This window comes from Octopus bimaculoides, chromosome 2 (assembly GCF_046866305.1).
Source record: "Octopus bimaculoides isolate indiv1 chromosome 2, ASM4686630v1, whole genome shotgun sequence".
NCBI lineage: Eukaryota > Metazoa > Mollusca > Cephalopoda > Octopoda > Octopodidae > Octopus > Octopus bimaculoides.
The window spans coordinates 26415229-26440228 of record NC_142929.1 but is presented as its reverse complement, the minus strand read 5'-3'; the positions used below and the strand labels follow the sequence as shown (position 1 = coordinate 26440228).

At 37.2% G+C, this 25000-nt stretch overlaps 1 protein-coding gene across 4 annotated transcripts in view; it reads left to right on the top strand.

The window, feature by feature from the left end:
- LOC106881019 (zwei Ig domain protein zig-2) overlaps positions 1–25000 on the top strand; it is a 96834-nt gene that overhangs the window by 15101 nt on the left and 56733 nt on the right. For all 4 annotated transcript variants that reach the window (XM_014931215.3, XM_089341835.1, XM_014931207.3 and 1 more), the window contains exon 2: positions 9421–9499. In XM_014931215.3, coding sequence (XP_014786701.1) covers positions 9431–9499 — 69 coding nt within the window. In that variant the 5' untranslated portion in view covers positions 9421–9430. The remainder of the gene's footprint in view (positions 1–9420; positions 9500–25000) is intronic.

The window sequence follows — 25000 nt, the reverse complement described above, 5'->3', positions numbered from 1 at the left end:
GTTACATACTGTTTAGCATTTAAACCGGATATAACCAACCGAAGTATTCCACCTATTTGTTCAAACTAACCAGATCCAACCTTTCATACCGATCCTACAACGTTCCAAAAATAAACAATCACATCATCGAACTCTCAAAGCTGTGTGATAACGCAAGACTAATTCAAAACAGTGTGAATGAATTAGCTTTACATTTAACAAAGTAATCTGAACGCTAAAGGGATAAGATTCTACTATCTCCTCCTTCGTCATTGCATATCCACTCAACCATGTACTCACAAAGTACACACAGGCGCGCGCGCGCACAAATATTTACATATACACGACTGAAATATTTAGGACATTATCTGCAGTATAGTCCTATCCCAGGAGGAGCAAAGTAAAGCACTGGAGCTCTTTGACACACAGCCTCAGTAACCATAGATTAACATTAGGATCCCTAGATCTGTGGGTTTCTCGAGCAATCAGTTTGCCTGGGCAACTCCACTTCTCTGATCCAGGGGAACACGGAGAAACACGCTAGTAAATGAATATGTGATTAGGTCAACATTATCATGTGGTAACTCTACTATAACTGTTAGTACCGGAACCTTCCTGATGAATAGAGAGTTGGGCAGAGGAAATGGATGGGGAGAACAGAAACAAGATAACTAACGCACATAAGCGATACTACTGGTTATACTCATGATTATACCTACTTGCTAAAGTAACTCCATCTGCCAATAAAATCGAGAACATCATGGATTGCAGCGGCAGTAATGGCAGTGGTGGTATGACTTTTATTGTGGACAAGTTATAATTAATTCCACATGAATATAGTGTTATATATATATATAGCTCTGTACATATGTGTATGTATGCATAAATGTGTGTTGTGTTTTGTGCTCGTGTGTATGTAGTTGTGTGTGTGTGTGTGTATGTGTGTGTGTGTGTGTGTGTGTGTGTTTGTGTGCGCGCGCATAATGATGTACTTGAATACATGCAAAAGAAAGATGAAATATTACTTCTAATTGACACTATAAATAACTTAATGCTATTCATAGAAAGTCGCTGCAGCGAACGAACAATCGAAACGTAAGTCTTAAGCGTTTCTTACAACTAGATCAAGGTCTCATGACAAAAACGAGCATTATTTGTATATGTTTACAAGTGTCGTATATGTTTAGAAAAATTAAAAGAAGCTGGTTATTCGACGAAAATACACAGTGTTATATAACTGTTGTCTTATAGTGATCTTCAGCTTTCCTCTCCAAATTCATATCTATCTCAATCTATCTTTGTGTTATAAACTATAAACCACAGACTGATGAGGAAAATGAGGCAATGTATGATGGGAAAATATGATGCAATGTTTAGTAAATTCTGTCCCGTTTATTCACACTGTGTTCCACTTTTTACTACTGTGCTTAAATGATTTGTCCAAAGAAAAGAAATAAAAGAGAGTCAACGGGAGCCACCGCCTAGTCACACAATCTGCTAGAAATAACAGCCAGATTTCCCTCAAATTGGAATCTTACCGCCTTAAAAGGAACTCTTTGGTTAGTGTTGTCCAGGATACAAAGAAGTTTGAGATGTTAATGGCTAGAATACTCTATCAAAACTGATTTGGTGTTAAACAACAACAAAATCTTGCTCCAGAGAATAACAGATCACTATAGAAACATATTTTGTCTGAACACTTGGTCAAATTATTTTACAAAGAGCTTACTATAGTCTCAATGTTGGTGCTGATCAAAAATATCTATAGTCAAAGGTATTCTAGCCATGATCATTTCGTATCTTTAAAGGTTTCTAGGACTACATGAGACAATGTGCCCTGCTATTTTTAAGAAGTTGGGCTGCAGTTCCAAAGATTATGCTACTCTTTCCTTAAGTCAAACGGTTTCCTCTTTGGCTCGCTCTAGTTAATGATTTCTTCTTATTGTTGCAATTTAGACCCCCTCTCCCAGTTAACCATGACAAAGCAGACCTATGATCAAAAGTATTTCAACCGTGACCATCCAGTTTTTTCCTATACACAGATAACTTAAGATTATATTATCCAATGTCTCCTTTTCGAAGACGTTCAGGTATGATTTGTGGGGAAATTTGACTGTTATTTCTAGCAAGTCAAGCGAGCATATTGACTCCTTATTGCCAATGTAATTCAGTCTACTCAACCTATATGTATAACTGACGATCATTCTTGAATGAAATTAGTAATATTATGAGTTCATTTCAAAAGCGGCGAGCTGGCAGAAACGTTAGCATGCCAGGCGAATGTTTAGTAGTATTTCGTTTGTCTTTACATTCTGAGTTCAAATTACGCCGTGGCCGCCTTTGCCTTTCGGGGTCAATAAATTAAGTACCACTTTCATACGGGGGGTCGATCTGATCCACTCCCCAAAATTTCGGGCCTTGTACCTACAGTAGAAGAGATTATTATTTCTTTTGGAGAAAATAAATGAAAGCCAAGGTTATCAGCTTCGGTAGAATTTGAACTTAAAATGGATTTATTTCTAAATGCATTTATTTTCCAATTAATTTATTTCCCGCTTCAGTCAATTTACCAGTTCTAGAATAGGAAAATATATATTGTATGATAGTCATGCACCACTGAAATATATATTGCGCTAACACAATATCACATGCTAAAGTATTCTACAGTTAGAAATCATAAGTATCATATCACATGATTTTGTAGCAGATGTTACAGCCCAGAGTGATTTTTCTAGAATAATTCTGTTGTCGGAAATAAAGTTCAGCAATGATGAAATGTTACTCCAGGAAAATTAATTAGCACTTTTATTTAACATGGTTTGCAGGGTTATTTTTCGGTATTCGTGTATTATTATTATTATTATTATTATTATTATTATTATTATTATTGTTGTTGTTGTTGTTGTTTCGGCAAATTAACTGCTGTATAATGACGAGAAATTAGCAGAAATTTGCAGTATTTGGTCCGGCTCATACAGATACCGCCGAGGTCAAATTTGGAGGGAGTCAATGAAATAAATACCAGTCCCGCACTGGGTCGTTATGATCGACTGGCCCCCTCCACCAAAATTCTAGGCCTTCTGTCTATAGCACAAATGATTACCATTACTACTACTACTACTACTACTACTACTACTACTACTACTACTACTACTACTACTACTAGGCAGCGAACTAGCAAAATCGTTAGCACGCCGGGCGAAATACTTAGCGGTATTACGTCTGTCGCTATGTTTTGAGTTCAAATTTCGCCGAGGTCGACTTAATCCCTTCCTTGGGTTTTAGGTCTTGTGCCTACAGTAGAAAGGATAATAATAATAATAATTATTATCATCATCATCATCATCATCATTATTATTATTATTATTATTATTATTATTATTAAGGTGGTGAGGTAGCAAAGTCGTTAGTACGCTGGACGAAATGCTTAGCGGTATTTTGCCTGACGCTACGTTCTGAGTTCTAATTCTGCCCAGATCGACTTTTTCTTTTCATCATTTCAGGGTCGATAAATTAAGTACCAGTTGAACACTATGGTCATTGTAAATGACGTACCCCCTCACACAAAATTGCTGTCCTTGTGGCAAAATTTGAAACCATTATTATTATTATTATCAAGGCAGTGAGTTGCCAGAATCGTAAGCACGGCTGGCAAAATGCTTAGCGGTATTTCGTCCACCCTTACGTTCTGAGTTCAAATTCCTCCGAGGTCGACATTACCTTTCATCTTTTAGTGGTCGATAAAATAAGTACTAGTGAAACACTGGGGTCGATGTAATCGATTAGTCCCTTCCCCAAATTTGAGGCCTTGTGCCTTTAGTATAAAGGATTATTATTATTATTATTATTATTATTATTATTATTATTATTATTATTGTTATTATTATTATTATTATTATTATCTCCTTTCAAGTCTGTTTGAAGAAGGAAAGATGAAAAACTTAAAAAGATAGGAAAAATAAAAAAAAAAGAAAAGAAAGAGGAAAAATAGAAAGAAATTTACAGCGATAATGCTCTTCTCAATGCGTGTGACGTACCAGTTAGAATAATCTTTGGAGTGTATCTAATTTAATGGTAGTTTTTATTTGCATTATTGAGTCTGAAAAAATGCTTAGCGTCATTTCTTCCAGTTTTACTTTCTAAGTTCAAAAGCCACCGAAGTTGACTTGTTCTTCATCCTTTCGGTGTCGATAAGCAAGTACCAACTAAACACTAGGGTCGATGTCTTGGCCTAGACCCCGCCCACCAAAATAATTCAGCTCTTGTACCTATAATAGGAAAGGATCATTATTATTATCATTATTATTATTGAGTGAGAGAGCAGTGTATGCCATCAAAATGAGACTGGGGTAAAATATACGAAGCTCAATATACCCATCACGACTACTCGTCTGACATACACCAGGCACATGCATCACAACTATACGTGCGCGACATGCTGATCTCATCAAGATAAAGAGCGCATGACCTTGTAGGTGAGGCCCAGTTAGAATTTTGTTCGGGTTGAATAGCCCATCCCGCTCAAAACGTCCATAAATAAGGGTTGTTGAAGGATGTTGAACGAAACACCCATGTTTGCAGAGGTGGATTCTTCAAACCCTAAAGAATTCCTCTCAACCCATGGCTATGATGCTCCCCCACTACTTCTGCTCGTGATCAGAGATGCACATATCGTCAGCCACTAAGGGATATGATCAACTGGTTAAGGTCAAGCAACTGACAAGCAAATCTGTGGTATTGAGCAGATTATTATTATTATTATTATTATTATTATTATTGTTGTTGTTGTTGTTATCCTTTTCTTTCAATTTTGTTTCCGTTTTTTGCCGACTGTCTTCCCGATACCGAGGGCAAAGAAATTCACTGTATACATTGGTAAGTCATTGAAATGAGCACAAGATTGTTCATTTAGAAAGTCATGTGATAGAAAAAAGGGAAGAAAGAAAGGAAGAAAAACGAAATGAGAAACATTTAAAAAATAGGAAAAATATGAAAAAAATGGAAACAGAAAATAAAGAGGGAAAGAGAAAGAAAATTCAAAGCGATGTTACTCTTCTCTATACGTGTGACGTACCAGTTAAAACAATCTTCTGCACTTCTTGCATGGATAGTAAACCGGAGATCATCTTCAAATAATTTTCAGTTGTTTTTTGGGTCGTTCCAAGTGCTCCTACAGTCACTGGCATTGTACCCGTCTTGAGATGCCACATTTTTTCGATTTCAATCAGCAAATCTTTATTGTTTATTTTTACCGAGTTATTATGATCACAAGGTATGCTCATATGTATTTACAATCAATCAATAAACAAGCTTCATTGTTTTGGTCTTTTATAACAATATCTGCTTTATTAGCTTTGATGGTTCTGACTGTATATGGAAAATCCCCAAAAAATCGTTACATTTTTTCCCTCATTTACAGCCTCGGGGTGGTGCTTGTACAATTTGCTAGCAGTTTTGATTTTATAATGCCAACATATTAACCAGTTTAGATATTGGCCAACTCTGTCACGTCTAGATTTATACTCTACAGGCGCTAAAACGTTATACTCAGAGTTTAGGTTGTCCAATGTTTCAATCTCATCGTTGCAGTATCGGCACTTCAGGTTTACTCTACCTTTCATCACATTGGCTTGTTCCGGGTCAATAAGCGGAATTACCAAGCTTAGATAAATAAAGCCTTCGCTCTCTGCCTTTAGCCCCGAGCTCCGTAGCCTCTGATGGGTGTGTTTCTGGTCTACATCAGCATGTCTGCTACGGGTCACACATTTGTCATACAGGCCATTGATTTCACCTTTGCAACAACAGTTGCCGTACTTACATCATTTTGTTCGACCTGGGTATTATGCAAGAAATCACTAGCAAATCTTTTGCTCTACTTAATGACACTATGAAGCTTCTTACATCTCTCGTGGTTCTCGACGAGTTTTAGCATCCAATCGTTATATGTTTCAAGATATTTGGCCAGTCCAATTGGGTGGTATTGTGAGAAATTTGTAATTGGATAAAGCCTCGATCTCCTTAGGTTCTGGGAAGGTAAAGACGATCTGCATCTGCCTTTTAGTGGTGCATCTTATTGCAAGTCAGCAACTTACGGATTTACCTGTAAATTTTCTTTATTTCGCTTGTATTCCAGTTGAATGCATTAAAACTATAAATAACAATTGGAACTGCTAAGAAATTTATTATTATTATTATTATTATTATTATTATTATTATTATTATTATTATTATTATTATTATTATTATTATTATCATTATTATTATTATTATTATCATCATCATCATCATTACCATTATTATTGTTGTTGTTGTTTTTATAAAAGCGACAAGTTAACAGAATCGTTCAAGAGCCGGAAAAATTCTTCGCAGTATTTGTTTTGATTCTAAACATATTGAGTTCAAATCCTACTCTGACTTTTCTTCACCTCGAAGTTGATGAAATATAGAACAGATTTGTACTGTAGTCATTGTTAGCAACTACTTCCACCATCACAAAATTGTTGTTGCTGTGCCTAAATCAAAAGATATTATTATATCGTGACGTATTTTAAACTATAAAATAAAGTAATGTATCTAAGTATTATTTTACCCAGGATCCCTGCTGAAATAGCAATCCACCTCCTTAACTTTTAATTGATACTTTCTTTTAAAATTGCCATGCATATACACGTGAATCTCGTAACTCTTTTGACTGTAGGGCACCACTATAGAACTGGCTTTGATATAATGATGCCAAGAATGATTACGAGGATGGCTTCTTTGCCTTCTCCAGAGCCAGAATAGTATTTGATCTGAGCACAACAATCATTTGCTGATTTTACAATGTCACTGTTGCCTAAGACGAGCAGTTATTCCTGTCATATCATACTTATTTACAGCTAGGCAGACTGAACTATTGAGAGTTAATTGTCCGGCTGCACACAGCTTGTTTCGGCTGTTATACGAACTGCCAGAATTCATCCATACCTGCGACCATCATCTTTCCTTCCATATTTAAGAAAAATTAATTTCAATAAAGATCAGGATCGAACACGTTATGAATTCATTTCAACAACTCCCTTCGATTCGGTTTTTTGAGTCCTTCGGTTGTTCTTATGTTTATTCTCTAGTCACACGGGTTATTCATCAATCATAAGATTAAACGCCGAATACATAATACAGCGGTCAGTGTTGCTATCACTGAAGCTGCTGTTTTATTCATTGCTGCCTCTGAATCCTGCCATCACCCTGCTGTTCCTGCTACAGTTTCTACTGCTAAATGTTTCCATGAAAATCTTCCGCTTTCGTTACTCTAAAGTATAATTATATTCTCTCTCTTCTTTCTTCTAGAACTATTAATCTTCTCGGATCTATGTCTTTATCAATAATTGATGTTAAGCAACCTAAACACTCTTTGAAAATGTATGACCGCCACAATATCCAAACGGGGGAACTTCTGTAAGGCCGCTCGATCTCCCAGAAATAGTAACTGCCAAATCTCTTTTCTTAAAGAGAAAAGAAAGAAAGAAAGACAAAGTACTGGAAAAAATACAGTAAATCATGGCTGGAATACTTTTGAATCATATGTCTGCTCAATCAGGGTTGAATATAGGCTATGCAACATCAACAACGCACGTATACCTCGAAAACCTAACACTTCAAACTTATCTATGAAACCATTATTTGCTATTGTATCAATGAAGGTGAAAATTGCAGAGTGTCGAATTATTGTATATACTATGCAACATCACACTTATGAAGTTAAATCCTTCAAGAGTTCGATAAAATAAATATCATTGATATCGATACAATGGACTATATTTTCCATACACAATTCTCTTGTTGGTGATAAGAATTACATTCTTATTGGTTAGATTTGTGCTTAGTATCAAAATGAAAACATTATAGAGTCCTGTTCAGACATGTTGCTATACTACAATGGCATTGCACTCTTGAGTTTGTACTCCATAGATAATGATAATTATAATACTGGAACGATTTCCAAATCGTTCTAGCATAATAAATCGTGCCATTTCTTCACTACAGGATATTATTGTTTCATTTTATATAACACGAACAGAAGTAGTTGACATCTGATATCCAAAATGCAACATCTTATAAAAGTATAGTGTATTATGATGCTATAATTTCCAGTCATTTTCAGGTCATTCGATATTCTAAGGAGAGCCACGGGAACTAAAACTAAGAATAAAAATTTCTGGTAGTGGAACATGTAGTCTCAGAGATTTATAACCTGATGTCTGTTGTATACTGCCTTAGAGATTGAAGAAAAGAAGACCGTGTAACCATATGTTTCTGAGCGATAAACATTTATGTGTATATTATACAGTAATACATGGATTTATTCATTTGTCGTAAAGTGTGTCGACCAAGGCTTTCCGTTTCATAGAGCATAAACAGACAATTTTAAAGCAATGAGCATATGATTTACACTTCATAATTTAGATCGACCTCACTGTCTTATGTTTCATATCAGACACCACATTAGCCGGTAACTTCCTTTTTGTATTCACATTAATTTTAATATTTTTTTTAGTTCACATTAATCATAGCTACATTGCCCCAATTTTTCTTGGTGGTCGTATTGTCCTTTATCTTTCAACAATGTCAACACTGTCTTTAATTTCAACGTTGTAACCGTATTCCCCTGCATTTGAAAAAGAAGGGGAATTATATAATCAAATATTTAATGCAATAGCTCCATTGTGCAACATTTCAATGTTAGCTACAGAAAAACATCTTTCCTTCGTTATGTTTATTTAGCTGCATTGCAGATTCCAATGGAATTCTGAAATTGATAATAGTGTGTCACTTTGACTAGAAACTGAAATTTGGGAGATTTTATGATTCAAGAACTGAATCCATTTCCTCAGGATAGCTGCGGGCAATTTTCTATATGCAAACGTTTTATAAACTAGGCAATTTAGAGTATTGAATCTTCTAACGTAAAAATAATCCCATGTTTCTGCTAAATAACTTATGACTGACTGCTTCTCTCTAACAAGACACAAACTGCATGGTGTTACTAGTAAAGACTAGATATTAAAACAAATCTTTTTCTTAAGCACAAAATTCCATTATTGTAATGGATAATAGTTATAATCGATTTGTGGTAAATGATTATTGCAATTGAGTATTGACGAACTGCATTATATTTAACGAGGGGCAACACTCTTCCACCTAATGTTTAGCTACTGGTAACGTACTGCCCATTGAAATGAGCCATCGTTCATAAAAATTCTGGGACTACAGACATAGTCTAACACAATACCTCCTTGCATCAATTCCACTGTTCTTGTAAGGTATTAATATCTGAACGATTTATCCGTATCATAGAAGTAAATGTTGAAATGAATCTTGAACAACAGAAAATGTTCTTTAAAGCTATTAAAAGATAATTCAAAAGAATATTTACAAAAATTCTGTTTTGTTTTCTTTCAGATAAAAAATCATGAAAACTACTTCGATAGTCGTTTTGATTCTGTATTACTGGCTAGGATGTTGCTATAGTTACAGAGACGTAAGTAAAGTAATCTCTCTATAATTTAACATTCGCATGTGCATATGAATACAAGAACAAATATTTCCGAACACATATTCATACACCCCACGCACACACATATATACATACATACATATATATACATACATACATACATACATATATATATATATACATACATACATATATATATATATACATACATATATATATATATATATATATATATATATATATATATATATATATATATATACATACATACATACATACACATACATACATACATATATATACATACATATATATACATACATACATATATATATATACATACATATATATATACATATATATATTTTTTTATTTATGGGTTTCAGCCAAGTGGCTGTGGTCATGCTGGAGCACCACCGTGATTTTCTGTCTTTATGCTTTGCTCTCTTCACGTTCCTTGCATGGCTCTTCTCCTGCACCTGATATAGTACAATCAAGAGTTTTGATGGCACATCTGGTGTATAAGAGAATTTGATATCGCTGCCCTAAACTGTGTGTCATTTCGAGCCATTGGTTCGTCTGGTATCGTGGAGAGGAAAGCGTCGAGTTTTGTCTTGAAGACCTCCACATCCGTGTCTTGCAGGTCTCTCAAAAATATTTTGGCAGGGCATTGAAGAGCTGAGGTCCTCTGAAACCGAGGCTGCTGCAGTATCTTGTTCTTATGTGAGATGCAGTGGACGGTACCTTTGGCACCATGCAGTGGCGACCCGTGCGGGCATTCCTGTAGTACTTGATGCCAAAGTTTGGCACCAGTCCTTCCAGTATTTTCCATATGTATATTATTACATATCTCTCCCGCCTGCATTCCAGGGAGTAGAGACCTAGTGCCGGTAGTCGCTCCCTGTAGTTCATCTGCTGGACTGTGGCGATCTTTTTTGTATAGTGCCGCTGAATTGCCTCGAGTTCTGCTGTCCGTTTGATACTGTGTGGTGACCACAACTGAGAGCAATAGTCTAGGCGGCTCAGGACAAATGTCTTCCATAGAGTCAACATGACTTTTTGATCCCTTGTACGGAATCTCCTTAGTATCCACCCCGCCAGCTGTCTGCACTTTACTGTCAACTTGACAATGTGCATGTGAAATGATGCATCACTACACATGTTGATGCCCAGGTCTCTCACGGCTTGTGGTTCTGGGATTGCAGTACCTCCAGGTCCTGTGTATGCCAGTTGGGAGGCACTTGTGGCCTTGTAGCACAGTACTTGAAATTTTTCCGCATTGAACTGCATATTATTTTGCTCTGCCCACTCATATATTGCATTTAGGTCATTCTGTAGGCTTACAATATCATCAGGATTCTTTATTGCCTGAGATAGTTTTGTGTCATCAGCGTAGCTAGTGACAGTGGCTCTCCGAGTGACCGTGGGCATGTCCAGAAGGGCCACTATGAACAGTAGTGGCCCCAGGACAGTTCCTTGCGGAACACCGCTCAATATTTGTGTTTCCCTAGATAGTTCTCCATTGGCTGCAACTGTCTGACTTCTACCATTCAGGAAGTCATGCAGCCATTCTCCTAATTTACCAGTTATGCCAAGGTTTCGCAGCTTGTGACATATCAAGCCATGATCAACTTTGTCAAAGGCTTTTGCAAAGTCGAGATATATCACATCAACATTTGAATGGTCAAATAGCTGCTTCAGGACCCAGTCATAATGCTGCAAGAGCTGCGTGAGGCAGCTTCTACCTGGACGGAAACCATGCTGGGTCACATTCAGCAAGTCATTTTCTTCTAGGAACGCAATCAATCTCTTTCTGACAATTCGTTCCATGACTTTGCTAATATGTGAAGTCAGAGAGATGGGCCTGTAGTTCCTAGCTTCTGCTCTGCTTCCGCCTTTATGGATAGGACATATGGTGCCTTCCTTCAGCTTTTTCGGAAGTTTACCATTTGCAAGGAAACTCTGGAAGAGTATCCGGAGTGGTCCTGCTAATTCTTGTTTACACGACTTTAAGAGGACAGCCGGGAAACCATCGGGGCCAGTTGCCGAATTTAAGCTCATTTCATTTATGGCAGCTATTACATCTTCCTCTTCAATGTCAATGTAGGTAATGGATCCAGTCTTTTTCTGCTGAGTGCTATTGTCAAAGAAATCAGCTGGGTTCTTTATCTGCATGTGACTCAGAGGAGAAGTGAAGACACTCTTGAATTGTGCACTGAGCACTTCACGTATCCATGTGGGATCCGCAGTCAGTGAGCCATTAGACAGGAATAGGGGTCCTATCTTATACTGTACCGTAGCAGTCTCTTTTGCAAATCTATAGAAAGTCTTGGGGTTTGTTTTTATGCTTTCTACTGCTCTCCTCTTCTCTGCTCTCTCCTTTTCATGGGAGAGTTTAATCTTGTTTTCTATTTCTAACAGTGTTAGTTTTAATTTAGCCCTTTTCCTATCCCCCAGTTCTCTATTTAACTGGTTTGAGACCTTTGTTCTGTGTCTCATAAGGATTTTCCTGTCTCTAGGAATTCTATTGGCATGTTTGCTGGTCATTCTATATGGCACGTATTTGGTGCATATGTCTTGTATAGTTGACATAAAATGACTTAGTTTGAGGTCATTGTCTTGTATAGAAAGGCTGTCATGCCAGTTTTGATTTCGAATCTCTGCGAATTGACTTCCAGTCCGCCCTGTGGAAATTCAGGTTGGATATTGCTTAAGTCCTCCTGGTGGGGTGGGTGTCAGTGGGTTGCCTAGGACCATACATAGTTAATTCTATAATGTTATGATCTGAGAGAGATGTGGGCGTTATTTTCACATTATGGATTAGGCTCACATTGTTTGTGAAGCAGAGATCTAAAATATTGCTTCCTCTGGTTGGTTGGAGTATCACTTGTTCCATGAACAGCATGTGGGATAGTTCTAACAAAGACTTTGCCTGGCTTTGTTCATGCAGTGACATCCCAGAGAGGATGTGACCTTCAGGCCATTTAACGTTTGGGAGGTTAAAGTCGCCTAGGAAAAGTATATTGATGTGTTGGTCCAGATTTGTCAAGACCTCTTCTATGCGTCTGAGGCTGTCCTCAAATTTAACCTCCTGCTTTGCGGTATTTGGTGGACGGTATGTTGAGCATACAACTACATCAATCTGTTTTATGTGTACTATTAAAGTATCAAAGATAGAGTTTGAGTGTGATAGGAGTAGTAGGGGTGTGACATCTTCTCGGATGTACGTTGCAACTCCCCCATGACTTCTATCCCTCCTGTCTGTTCGGAGTACGGCATACTCTAGTATGTTTATCTCCGCATCTGCTATATTTATATGTATATATAAATATATATATATATATATATATATATATATTTATTTATTTATTTATTTATTTATTTATGGGTTTCAGCCAAGTGGCTGCGGTCATGCTGGTGCACCACCGTGATTTTCACGTTCCTTGCATGGCTCTTCTCCCCCACCTGACATGGACCAATCAAGAGTTTTGATGGCACATCTGGTGTATAAGAGAATTTGACACAGCTGCCCTAAACTGCGTCTCGTTACGAGCCATTGGTTTGTCTGGTATCTTGGAGAGGAAAGCGTCAAGTTTTGTCTTGAAGACCTCCGCATCCATGTCTTGCATGTCTCTCAAATGTTTTGGCAGGGCATTGAAGAGCTGAGGTCCTCTGAAACCGAGGCTGCTGCAGTATCTCGTTTTTATGTGAGATGCAGTGGATGGTACCTTTGGCACCATGCAGTGGCGACCCGTGCGGGCATTCCTGTAGTACTTGATACCAAAGTTTGGCACCAGTCCTTCTAGTATTTTCCATATGTATATTATTACATACCTCTCCCGCCTGCGCTCCAGGGAGTAGAGACCTAGTGCCTTCAGTCGCTCCCTGTAGTTCATCTGTTGGACTGTGGCGATCTTTTTTGTATAGTGCCGCTGAATTGCCTCGAGTTCTGCTGTCCGCTTAACACTGTGTGGTGACCACAACTGAGAGCAATAGTCTAGGCGGCTCAGAACAAATGTCTTCCATAGAATCAACATGACTTTTTGATCCCTTGTACGGAAAGTCCTCAGTATCCACCCCGCCAGTTGTCTGCACCTTGCTGCCAACTTGACAATGTGCATGTGAAATGATGCATCACTACACATGTTGATGCCCAGATCTCTCACTGTTTGTGGTTCTGGGATTGCAGTACCTCCAGGCCCTGTGTATGCCAGTTGGGAGGTACTTGTGGTCTTGTAGCGCAGTACTTGAAATTGTTTTGCATTGAACTGCATATTATTTTGCTCTGCCCACTCATATATTGCATTTAGGTCATTCTGCAGGCTTACAATATCATCAGGATTCTTTATTGCCTGAGATATCTTTGTGGCATCAGCATAGCTAGTGACAGTGGCTCTCCGAGTGACCGTGGGCATGTCCAGAAGGGCCACTATGAACAGTAGTGGCCCCAGAACAGTTCCCTGTGGAATACCGCTCAATATTTGTGTTTCCCTAGATAGTTCTCCATTGGCTGCAACTGTCTGACTTCTACCATTCAGGAAGTCATGCAGCCACTCTCCTAATTTACCAGCTATGCCAAGGTTTCGCAGCTTGTGACATATCAAGCCATGATCAACTTTGTCAAAGGCTTTTGCAAAGTCGAGATATATCACATCAACATTTGAATGGTCAAGTAGCTGCTTCAGGACCCAGTCATAATGCTGCAAGAGCTGCGTGAGGCAGCTTCTACCTGGACGGAAACCATGCTGGGTCTCATTCAGCAAGTCATTTTCTTCTAGGAACGCAATCAATCTTCTTCTGACAATTCGTTCCATGACTTTGCTAATATGTGAAGTCAGAGAGATGGGCCTGTAGTTTCCAGCCTCTGCTCTGCTTCCACCTTTATGGATAGGACATATGGTGCCTTCCTTCAGCTTTTTGGGAAGTTTACCATTTGCAAGGAAACTCTGGAAGAGTATCCGGAGTTGTCCTGCTAATTCTTGTTTACACGACTTTAAGAGGACAGCTATATATATATATATATATATATATAGATATAGATATATATACATATATATATATATTTTTTTTTTTTTTATGGTTTTCAGCCAAGTGGCTGTGGTCATGCTGGAGCACCACCGTGACTTTCCGTCTTTATACTGTGCTCTCTTCACGTTCCTTGCATATATAAATATATATATATATATATATATATATATAAATATATATATATATAAATATATATATACTCGAGGCAATTCAGCGGCACTATACAAAAAAGATCGCCACAGTCCAACAGATGAACTACAGAGAGCGACTGAAGGCACTAGGTTTCTACTCCCTGAAGCGCAGGCGAGAGAGATATGTAATAATATACACATGGAAAATACAGGAAGGTCTGATGTCAAACTTTGGCATCAAGTACTACAAGAATGCCCGCACAGGTCGCCACTGCATGGTACCAAAGGTGCCGTCCACTGCATCTCACATAAGAACGAGGTACTGCAACAGCCTCGGTTTCAGAGGACTTCATCTCTTTAATGCCCTGCCAAAATATTTGAGAGACCTGCAAGACGTGGATATAGAGGTCTTCAAGACAAAACTCGACGCTTTCCTCTCCATGATACCAGACGAACCAATGGCTCGAAATGAGACACAGTTTAGGGCAGCGATGTTAAATTCTCGGTACATAGATAGATAGATAGATAGATAGATAGATAGATAGATAGATAGATAGATAGATAGATAGATAGATAGATAGACCATTCTATGCTGTATGAATGCACCAATCCTTCCACGCCTAGTTTCTTTCCACTTTGGTTTTTATAGCATATAAGTTTAGAAAGGGTTTGCTATCTTAGCACCCTCACTCAACTCTCCGCTATTTTTGTAAGCACTGACACTGTAAGTGGTCGTCTACAACATTCTCACTGCAGAGCATCGACGATTTAGAGAGAGAGAGAGAGAGAGAGAGAGAGAGAGAGAGAGAGAGAGAGAGAGAGAGAGAGAGAGAGAGAGAGAGTGAGAGGGAGAGAGAGAGAGAGAGAGAGAGAGAAAGCGAGACAGTGAGCGAGAAAGAGAGATGCTAGGAGAGATAGGGGGAGAGAGAAAGAGAGAAATTATTTCAAGTACATGAGCAGCACTTTATTTATCGACACCTGAAAATGAAAGATAAACTTTAAACGCTTCTTTTCTACCTTATCCTCATCTATTTTTAATGTACATACATGTAATACCGGGCCAGAGAAAATTAGTTCTAGATACTAGTTTGACGTGGGTGACTACTAACCACAGCACGACCCTATAATCAGTGAATATTTGATACATTAAGGCGATGTGTTGGCAGAAAAGTTAGCATGTCGGGCGAAATGTGTAGCGATATTTCGTCTGTCTTTACGTTCTGAGTTCAAATTCCGTCGAGGTGGACTTTGCCTTTCATCCTTTCGGGGTTGATAAATTAAGTACCAGTTGCGTACTAGGGTCGATCTAATCGACTGGCTCCCTCCTCCCCCAAAATTTTGGGCCTTGTGCCTAGAGTAGAAAAGAATATTTGTTGCATTGCTTGATCTTAGTCATTGATCCAACGTGGTTTCAATCAAATTCAGTTATGTAGTCGCTGCGCTTCATACGTACCCACATAACCTCCTTTGTCACCAGTATCCATACAAAATTGCCCACTACCCACCTTGAGAACCACTGCGTTACAGAATCGACCCACGCGTTGATTAATGTGGAAGATGAAAATACGACTGGTTTATTATAGTTGGACCGCCTTGAGACATAGTTTTGCTCAATCTGGGCTGATCTAGAGCATAACATCTTCAAAGTCTCTTTAACATCTCTTTTCCCATAAAAATTGTTTAGTTCCGTATTTATAAAAGAAGTGGTTGTAGGGGTAACAGGGAACAACTACAGTGGTTGATAACAATGATTTGGCAGAATCGTCACAATGTCGGCCGTGAGGGATTCGGTTTCGGCCTTTTACATTTTGAGTCCCGATACGACGAGATTAATTTTGCCTTTCATCTTTCGGAGTAAATAAAACAAAAGTACCAGTCAAGCACTAGAGTCGAATTATATTCCTATAAAATGTGCTAATATATGTGAATGAGTTTATGACAGAACACTGTTTTCTTTTCTCGTTGTAATTACGTTTCCTTCTTTTATCAATTTACAATAAAGCTTCTCTCATTCTATGTACTCTTATCCTAAATTCAGCAACATGAAAGGAAACGGCTACGGAATGTATTTACTTATTCTTCTCTGGTATTTTTCTTAACTATAAATTAGTTAGTGGCAGCAGTAGTCCTAAGACCTGGATTTGGTAAAATGGCGACAATTTTTCTAAGTTGTGTAGTGCCGGGTCCACCTTGCACCTAAATGGCATTCCAAACTTGATCATGTCATTTCAGTACGCTGAAAACCACATTTTCATTACTTTTTTTCTTTAAGATGGTTGGGTGTGGACTGGGGGAAGATTTAGCTGCTATTTCTGGCATCGGTTGCATTAACTACTACTTCTAATATTGTTTAATCATTTCTACCTCTAAAAATCAAAGATGTTCGATTTTCAAGTTTTTTTTTTCTTTTCTCTTCTCACTCCTCATCTTTTCTTGTTATTCGCCCTTCCTACATTTTCCCCTTCATATTTGCCTCTTTTTTCATGAGATTTTTCTTACTTTTCTCTTTTATTTTCACATTGTTCTATCTTTATTTTAGTTATATTATGTATTTGCTTATTTTATTTGACTATTTTTTCTAATGACTTGAACTGCCGATACAATGTTAGCTAGATTTTTGGTTCCTCTTTTCGCCCCTTAAAATCTCCCCCACAACAATGATTTCTGTCCGGTCAATTAGGTTTGATTTCCTTATTATTAATTCATCTTTTGTTTTCCGTAGCTGAAGCCACACGATAATTTTTTTTTTTAATAAAAAATTAAAGAGTAGTGGTGAAGCAGGTGCGAAATTCTTGGAGAATTAATCATAGTTTTTCTGAACCACCTGTGACTGGAGAACGCGAGGCGGCCTACGCGATATTCAATATAGTATGACAGCAGACGAATTAGTGTGTCGACTTGATCGACACCGTCTGGCATGTTTCCGCTCAGCCTCCAAATCTCACAGAGGAGCTTGGCTCAATGCGGTGTTATCACTCGCAGCTGGCACTCAGCTTGATAGCAATTATCTGCGCACCGGCGTTTCCTTGAGGCTCGTCCTCCATATCTGTGAGGTTCATGAATGCCGCTGCGGATCCACAATTGATTTTTCAGTCTCCACCCACCGACATGCTCTCATAGTGAAGGTCGCCTGCCACGCCTAGCCGCCCTTAACAAGATAATAAAGCTTGGTCTAGATGCCGCAGACTTTCCTTCCAGCTCGAACCAGCAGACTAGACGGAAGGCATGATAAGAGACCAGATGGTATGACAATTTTCCCATTCAGTGGAAGTAGGCCCCTCATCTCGGATTCCACAAGCTGTGACACCTCTAACGGCAACTTAGTGTTGCCAGCTACCACTGATCGTCAGACTGAGAAAAGCAAACTGCCAAGGTATTGGTCGTTCTTCGACAGATTTATGGTCGACCCTGTGGCAGCGTAGTCTGAAGTACTTTTATGCCTCACTTAATGAATATAAGGCAACGACGTTATTTAGTAAAGCCATTACATCTAGCAAAAATGTTTCTGCTTCAGGATAAACTTAAGGAGTTACCAATACTCATATAATCTAAGCACAAATAAATAACAAATGCTTTGCCTTTTCATTCTTTTTTTTAAAATTTGATAGTCATTATATAAAGAAAATAAGCTGTGGCTGTGAATTGGCAGAGTGATGGACAAAATGCGTTGTAGTATTTATGTTGCTTACCATTACGTTCTGAGTTCAAATTCCGCTGACGTCGACTTCATAGTTTAACTGTTTTTGATCATAGGCCTTCTCAATCAAGGCTGACCTAATTCTAAACAACAATACAGGGTAATATAAACTCTTTTGAAAGTGTAAATTTACTTAATTCTAAATACGGTAGAATTAATCTATGTAAAGGATGAGCGAAATAATTATATTTTTGAATAGATTCATTCTTATCGTTGATTTTTTAGTATATTCGCTTGATTGCCTCAACAAACTGTAATGTGATTCTGAAGCCCTAAAAATACACTTCATAAATGACTTCTAACTATTCACTGAATCACATTAATTACTCTCATCTATAAATTATCAATTGAAATATATACACACTACTAATCGCTAGGTAACCACAAATAACGACAGAATCTCAATGGTAACTATTTTCGATTGCCAACTATCGAGTTCACCAATGCATCAAGTGAATTTCTTCAGAAACATTAGTGTGTGCATAGAGAAACGGGAACTGTCCATCATATATGGTCAAATATTATTTATTTGTTACTGTTTAGTTTGAGAGGGAAGAGCAGTGTCCATGGCCCTTGTTCTGCTGTCAGGAAGGGAGAAGGTTATCCCGAATTTGGGAATATAACCCGAGCACTTACAACAAAGGGAACTGCACTAAAGACACTCAAGAAACAAACGGTAGTGGTGTTCAAACGGACGACAGATTAAGTGAGTCAACTCAAGAATTCAGAACGAAACAGCCAGAACAAATACTATAAGATATCTAGTCCGATACTTTAACAGTTCTTCCCATCCACAACGTTGGATCGGTACTATATTATCAATACCGAAAAGATGAAAAGCTAAGCTGGCCTCAGCGTAATTATGAAATCGGTGAGCTGAGAACCAAAACAAATACCGCGTGACATTATCCTGCAGTCTAATGATTCAACCATTTTTTGCACAAGATAAGTTATTGGAGAATGGTATTATTCTTCACTTACTCTTGGTACCTGATTTATCAATTTAAGTCCTGAAGGAAAGGATGGATAGCAATGGTACTCAGAATGTAGATGAACTCTCCTCATACCTCTTCTGTTTCTGGTACTCTACTCATTAAAACTCAACTACAATATCGACTTCAAATTGTGACACAAAGCCACATAAGAGAAAGGACATATTTAATAATATTAGACCTGTAACACTCAAGTAGTACTTATTTTATGAAACCAGGCAGAATGAAATTCGAAGTCTACGCCAGAGGAGTTTAAAATCAGAACATAAATCTATTTCATTCGTCCTTCAACCGATTCTGTCAACCCACCAATCTTAGATCCGTCTAAAATACTAAAATAGAATATTTGGTCACCCAGAGGCTTTTGAGATTTGCTGGTTTGTACATTCAGTTTTTAATTAATTCATATAACAAATTTAGAAACCTTCGACTGTGCCTAAATCAAAATTTAATTTGTATTTATTTCATTTCGTGAGTGTGTAAATGTGTAAGTATGTGTACGTATGTATATGTATTTGTGTGTGTGTGTTCGGACACACATACGCACCACGTACACACACACACGCACATATACACACTTATATATAGTTTCCTAATCCCTATTCTTAAAATATCTGTTTCATGTCTCTGTAGGACTTCAGCATGGAAAATATATCAAAAATATTACTTTCTAGTGTGAAACAAGATACACACATCCATACGCATATGCGTATTTGTGTTTCTGTATGTGTGTATATGCATTTGATACTCCCGTATATTACATATGTGTGCATTGTATATTTACGGTTGCAATGTTGATTGTTCGGTTTGTACACATCCTTTTGAGAGAGAGAGAGAGAGAGAGAGAGAGAGAGAGAGAGAGAGAGAGAGAGAGAGAGAGAGAGAGAGTCGCTAGGTAAGATAAAAAACAAAATTTTGTCAGTTTTGAAATAGAAGCTTTGGTTTCAGTTTGTCGGTGTATATGTCCTACTTAAGAAATATATTAGGAATGAGGTGTGAACTAACTGCACTGACCCATTGAACGGTTTCGACTATTTCACCCAGTTAAAGCATTCGTATATTTAGTGGTAATTAAGTACCGGAAGTACTTGTTCTTGTATTCAATGGACGAGCGCGGGAAAAGAATTAAAAGAAACATTAGTTTTCATTTATTGGCTTCATTTAACGCCTTTAGAATACGTACAACTCTGTTGTGTTCAAGACAACATAATGGCATATAAAATGCCTTTGAGTATGATACATACATATCCATAAATACATATATGTGTGTGTGTAAACTGTCCTTTTATGTGTGTTTATGGTGGTATGTATATATGTTCACACGCATATGTATACATGTGTATGATTGCATGTGTATGTACATTGTGCCCAACTGTTATTAAATAATAGGATAGTAGCTAGTAGTATTCATTTTTGTCCTCCAGAAAATGTACTAAAATTATCCAGTGGGTTTAATGAGTAAATGTAATTATTTTATTTATAGTTTTTCTTTAAAAAAGAACAACTTATTTTATTCATGTTTTGACAACTTATTAATTTTATTGCCTGTTGTTTTGTTGATTTTTCCCCTCCCCTACTTCTTCAAGTTTTCTGAACTAAAAGCTGCAGATTTGCCAAATTGTTTTAGCATTTCGTTCTTATTTTAAAAATCCTGCCAAATAATTTAGTGTCTCTTCTGTGTCACTCAGCAAGCAACAGAATAGAATGAACTTGCTTAACCATCCATATATGGTGAGTTCCATTATCACTTGACTTGCTAAAATAGCAACTAAGTCCCTCTGTCTCGAATCACATCTTGTTGTCTATAAAAATGATAAGGAAGGACACACCGGACAATGTCATCATAAGTATATTATAAAGATGGACACTTAACGCTTGAACGTCTTTGATCATTGGACTATTCGGTCGAGCTGACCTTCAGATAAACGGCAACAACATTTTTCACAAGCCTCTAAGCAGTCGCTAAAAATGACAGCCGAACCACACTCAAAACACGTCCCACTATGTTAACAAAATTATGTTAGCATACGAATCGAAGATGGCTCCTGGTAAACATGTATAGGTAAAAGAATCTGCACAGCATTCAATTAGAATTCCTATTGGCCATTTTCAAACACATGTTATTATTAATTTAAGTCACCACTGCTAAGGTTCGAGTATAGTATTAACTGTTAATTATATAATCACTGTTCCCGTTCCGTACACATATATCACTTATTTACAAGAAATTAAAAGGTCTGAGCCGGTAAGTGTGATCTTGTTTATGGACACAAAATAGCGCCAAGTGCCACTTTATACGCTGATTCTTCACAACATGGAAATGGTAACGTGAATGGAATTAAAATAAAATAAAGAACAGCTTCTATGGGATTATGCAATACAATGAATGAGAATGACTGAAGGCTAAAATTAGAAAGATAAAACTGAAATCTAAGCATAAATAAAATCAGTTTAATATTGATGTATCGTATTACATCAATATATATTGGCCACAGACTGAAGCCATTAAAATATTTATGGTTCTATTATTTATACATAGACGAAGGCAGCGAGCTGACAGAATCGTTAGCAAAATGCTTAGCGGTATTTAGTCCGTCTTGACATTCTGCGTTCAAATTCTGCCGAGATCGACTTTGCCTTTCATTCTTTCTGGGTTGATGAAATAAGTACCAGCGGAGCACTGGGGTCGATATAATCGACTAGCCGCCCTGCCAAAATTTCAGGCCTTGTGTCTTTAGTAGAAAGGATTATTTATACATAAAAGGACGAGAAAATATTGAAATCCTTACTGTGTGGGCAAAAAAGGCTTTGCGGTATTTCTTCCCGCTCTTTACATTCTAAGTTCAAGTTATGTAGAGGGTCAACTTTACCTTTCGTCTTTTCGATGTTGATAAAATAAAGTGCCAGCTAGTATTGGGGTCTATGGTATCAACTAACCCCACCTCTCAAAAGTACTGGCCTTGTAACAAAATTTGAAAACATTATTTGCAAATATAATATAAAAGGTTGCGAATTGTTAGGGAAAGGTACTTTTTACGGTATTTCTGCAAGCTCTCTGACTTCTGAGTTCAAATCGCGCCCAGGTCAAATTTTACTTCTTTCTTCAATAGGGATTGATAAATAACGTACCGGTTCAGTGCGGTACAGAGGTGGAATTGTTGGAGTGTCAAATGAGACACTTTGCAGTATGTGCACCGGTTCGTCGCATTCTGAATTCAGATTCCATCTAGGGATTCAAATCCCCCGATAGCCAAGGATAATTATTGGACTCCAAATTATTATGAAAGCTATATGGATGATGAGAGATGCAACCGTCCTCCACTACAACAGTTAAACGATGATAGAATTTATTGATTTTATAAAATTATTTTATTTTTTAACAACTTTACTTTTCTGCAACAAATACTTAACACCAGTTTGCCATAGCTTTCTTACATAGCCAATCTCTGAATTTAAAAATTGCTTCCTGTAGAACTTAAATCAAATATAATCAAATAAGCCACTTACATTACAGAATACAGTATTTTATTGATTAGAAACAAGGACCTTCATGAAGGATGTCATGTATGAAACCGCTGATAATAATGCAACTACTTGTATTATTGCATGAACCCGTTTATCCTGTCTAGTTTTTAGAATAAAGTACTCCGGATTACATTATTCAGTGTCCTTTTTTTTTTACAGATAGCAGATTGTGGTTTAAAGGAGATTAAGTTACTGTTTCTAGCAGTCCGAGCGAACCCGTAGGAGTTCTTTCATTGATTTGTTAGTAACAGCACTCTTTATATAAAAAATATTTAGGTTTTAAGCCGAACAGATTTTGTGAAATTCGTGTACGGTAAAAAGCAATAAGAAAATAGAAAAAATATATGTAATTTTGTCCAATAAAACAGTCGGGTATTGACTCGTTTCTTCCGAGACTTTGAGAAAATAGTTAGGTTACTGTACTCTACTATATGGGTCAGCAAACTGGCTGAATTGTATTTTAAGGGCATAGTAATATAGTGAGAAACTTAAGAACTTCAGCAATATTCAGATATCCATTCCTTCTACAACATTTCTTGTCCATATAATAGTTTAATCTGTTTTCTCCTCAATTCCTTTTAATACCTTGGTTCCACGTTTCTGGTTTTTGTATTTACTATTTCTGCGTCTTAATAGGATCTTCATATATTATGAATATAAAAAATTATGTACAAAAAGAAAAACTTTCAAAGAAACAAGGACACTTTACGCTTAAACTTTCTTGTCTTGTTCTCCTTCTTATGGTTACTAATAATTCTTATCTTTACAATGTTGTTCGTTCTTATAAGAGTTTCAATTCTAGCAATTGCTTTCGTCGAATATCTATCTCTTTACCCTTCTAATTTATCAAATAAATATTACCTTAATTTTTTTTTAAATCGTGTATCGATCATTCTGTGGTTTTAAGGTTGCTTCTTGTAAGACCTCACCACCTCTTTTTCTATGTAACTTCAAGCAAAATTATTAGAGTCATGAGACCTGTATTATTGTTGGTTGTATGCCGCCTCCTTACGAATGAATTTCAACTTTTAAACAATGTTGATATCTTACTAAAGTCATTCAAAAATAGTACGGAATGATAATGTATATTCACATGGCATGAAGGTTACTACAAGTGAAATGATATATAATAGATCCTCTTATAAATGACTAAATAAAGAATTGACAGATTTGTTAGGACATCGGACTAAATGTCTGCTGTATATAGTTATGCGCCTTTACGTTTAGATTTTACCATGGTCAACTTTGCTTTTTCCATTCTTCTGATGAAATAAAGAACTGGCCAAGTACAGGGGACTGATTTTATAACGCTATAAAAGATCCAAGGTATGTACAGAATTAAAGCAGAAGACAACACGAAATACGAGAGAAACCAGCCTGATCGCTCGAACTATTAGAAATATCAGCCAAATTGCAACTGAGAGCAAACTTGTAGCAACTGTCTTTGACTCGAGTAGTTGTTGCTGGTATATCAGTGAAGGACAAGTCAGCCTGGCTCGCCGAAATCTATTCTTCACCAAAACACATCAAAGAGCAGTTGAACTCAATATTGCAAGCTAATGAAGCTCCCACCAATTCAATGATGTCCTTACTTCTTGTTGCAGTTAACAGTAACTGTGAATTGTAGCCGTTTATCAGTAGGGTGTATTTTGAAAGAGATTTGGTTGCGAATTATAGTAGATTGAGCGATTACATAGTCTCTCTTGTTGACATACTATCTTCAATAAGAAGGTAATTCTCGACACAATACAGATATAACCAGGCCAGATAAAAGGCTATAGCGTCTATAAATAGAATAATATAAGGTTAAACAACTATCATTTATAACTATATGTCAATCAAAAGGTGATAGTTGGGTGTATTGACCATAAATACAACGCAGCACTGATGTTGGGATGCGAACCACCATACCTCGAACACTAGATCGACGCCTATTACTTTAGCCAGCTGCGCCTCCTGTTTGCTGTTTTAAGATTGGTTACAAGAAATGGCATGATATGGCGTGATTTCGGGGTTTCAGAAGAGATAGTACCTTTGCCCTTTTATACCGCTATGATTTGACATACATAAACAACTGTCTGAATAGGCTAAAGAGGGAAAGAAAAGAAAAGAAAAGCAAGAGGGCGCTTGATCTAGTTTTTAATAGAAAAGC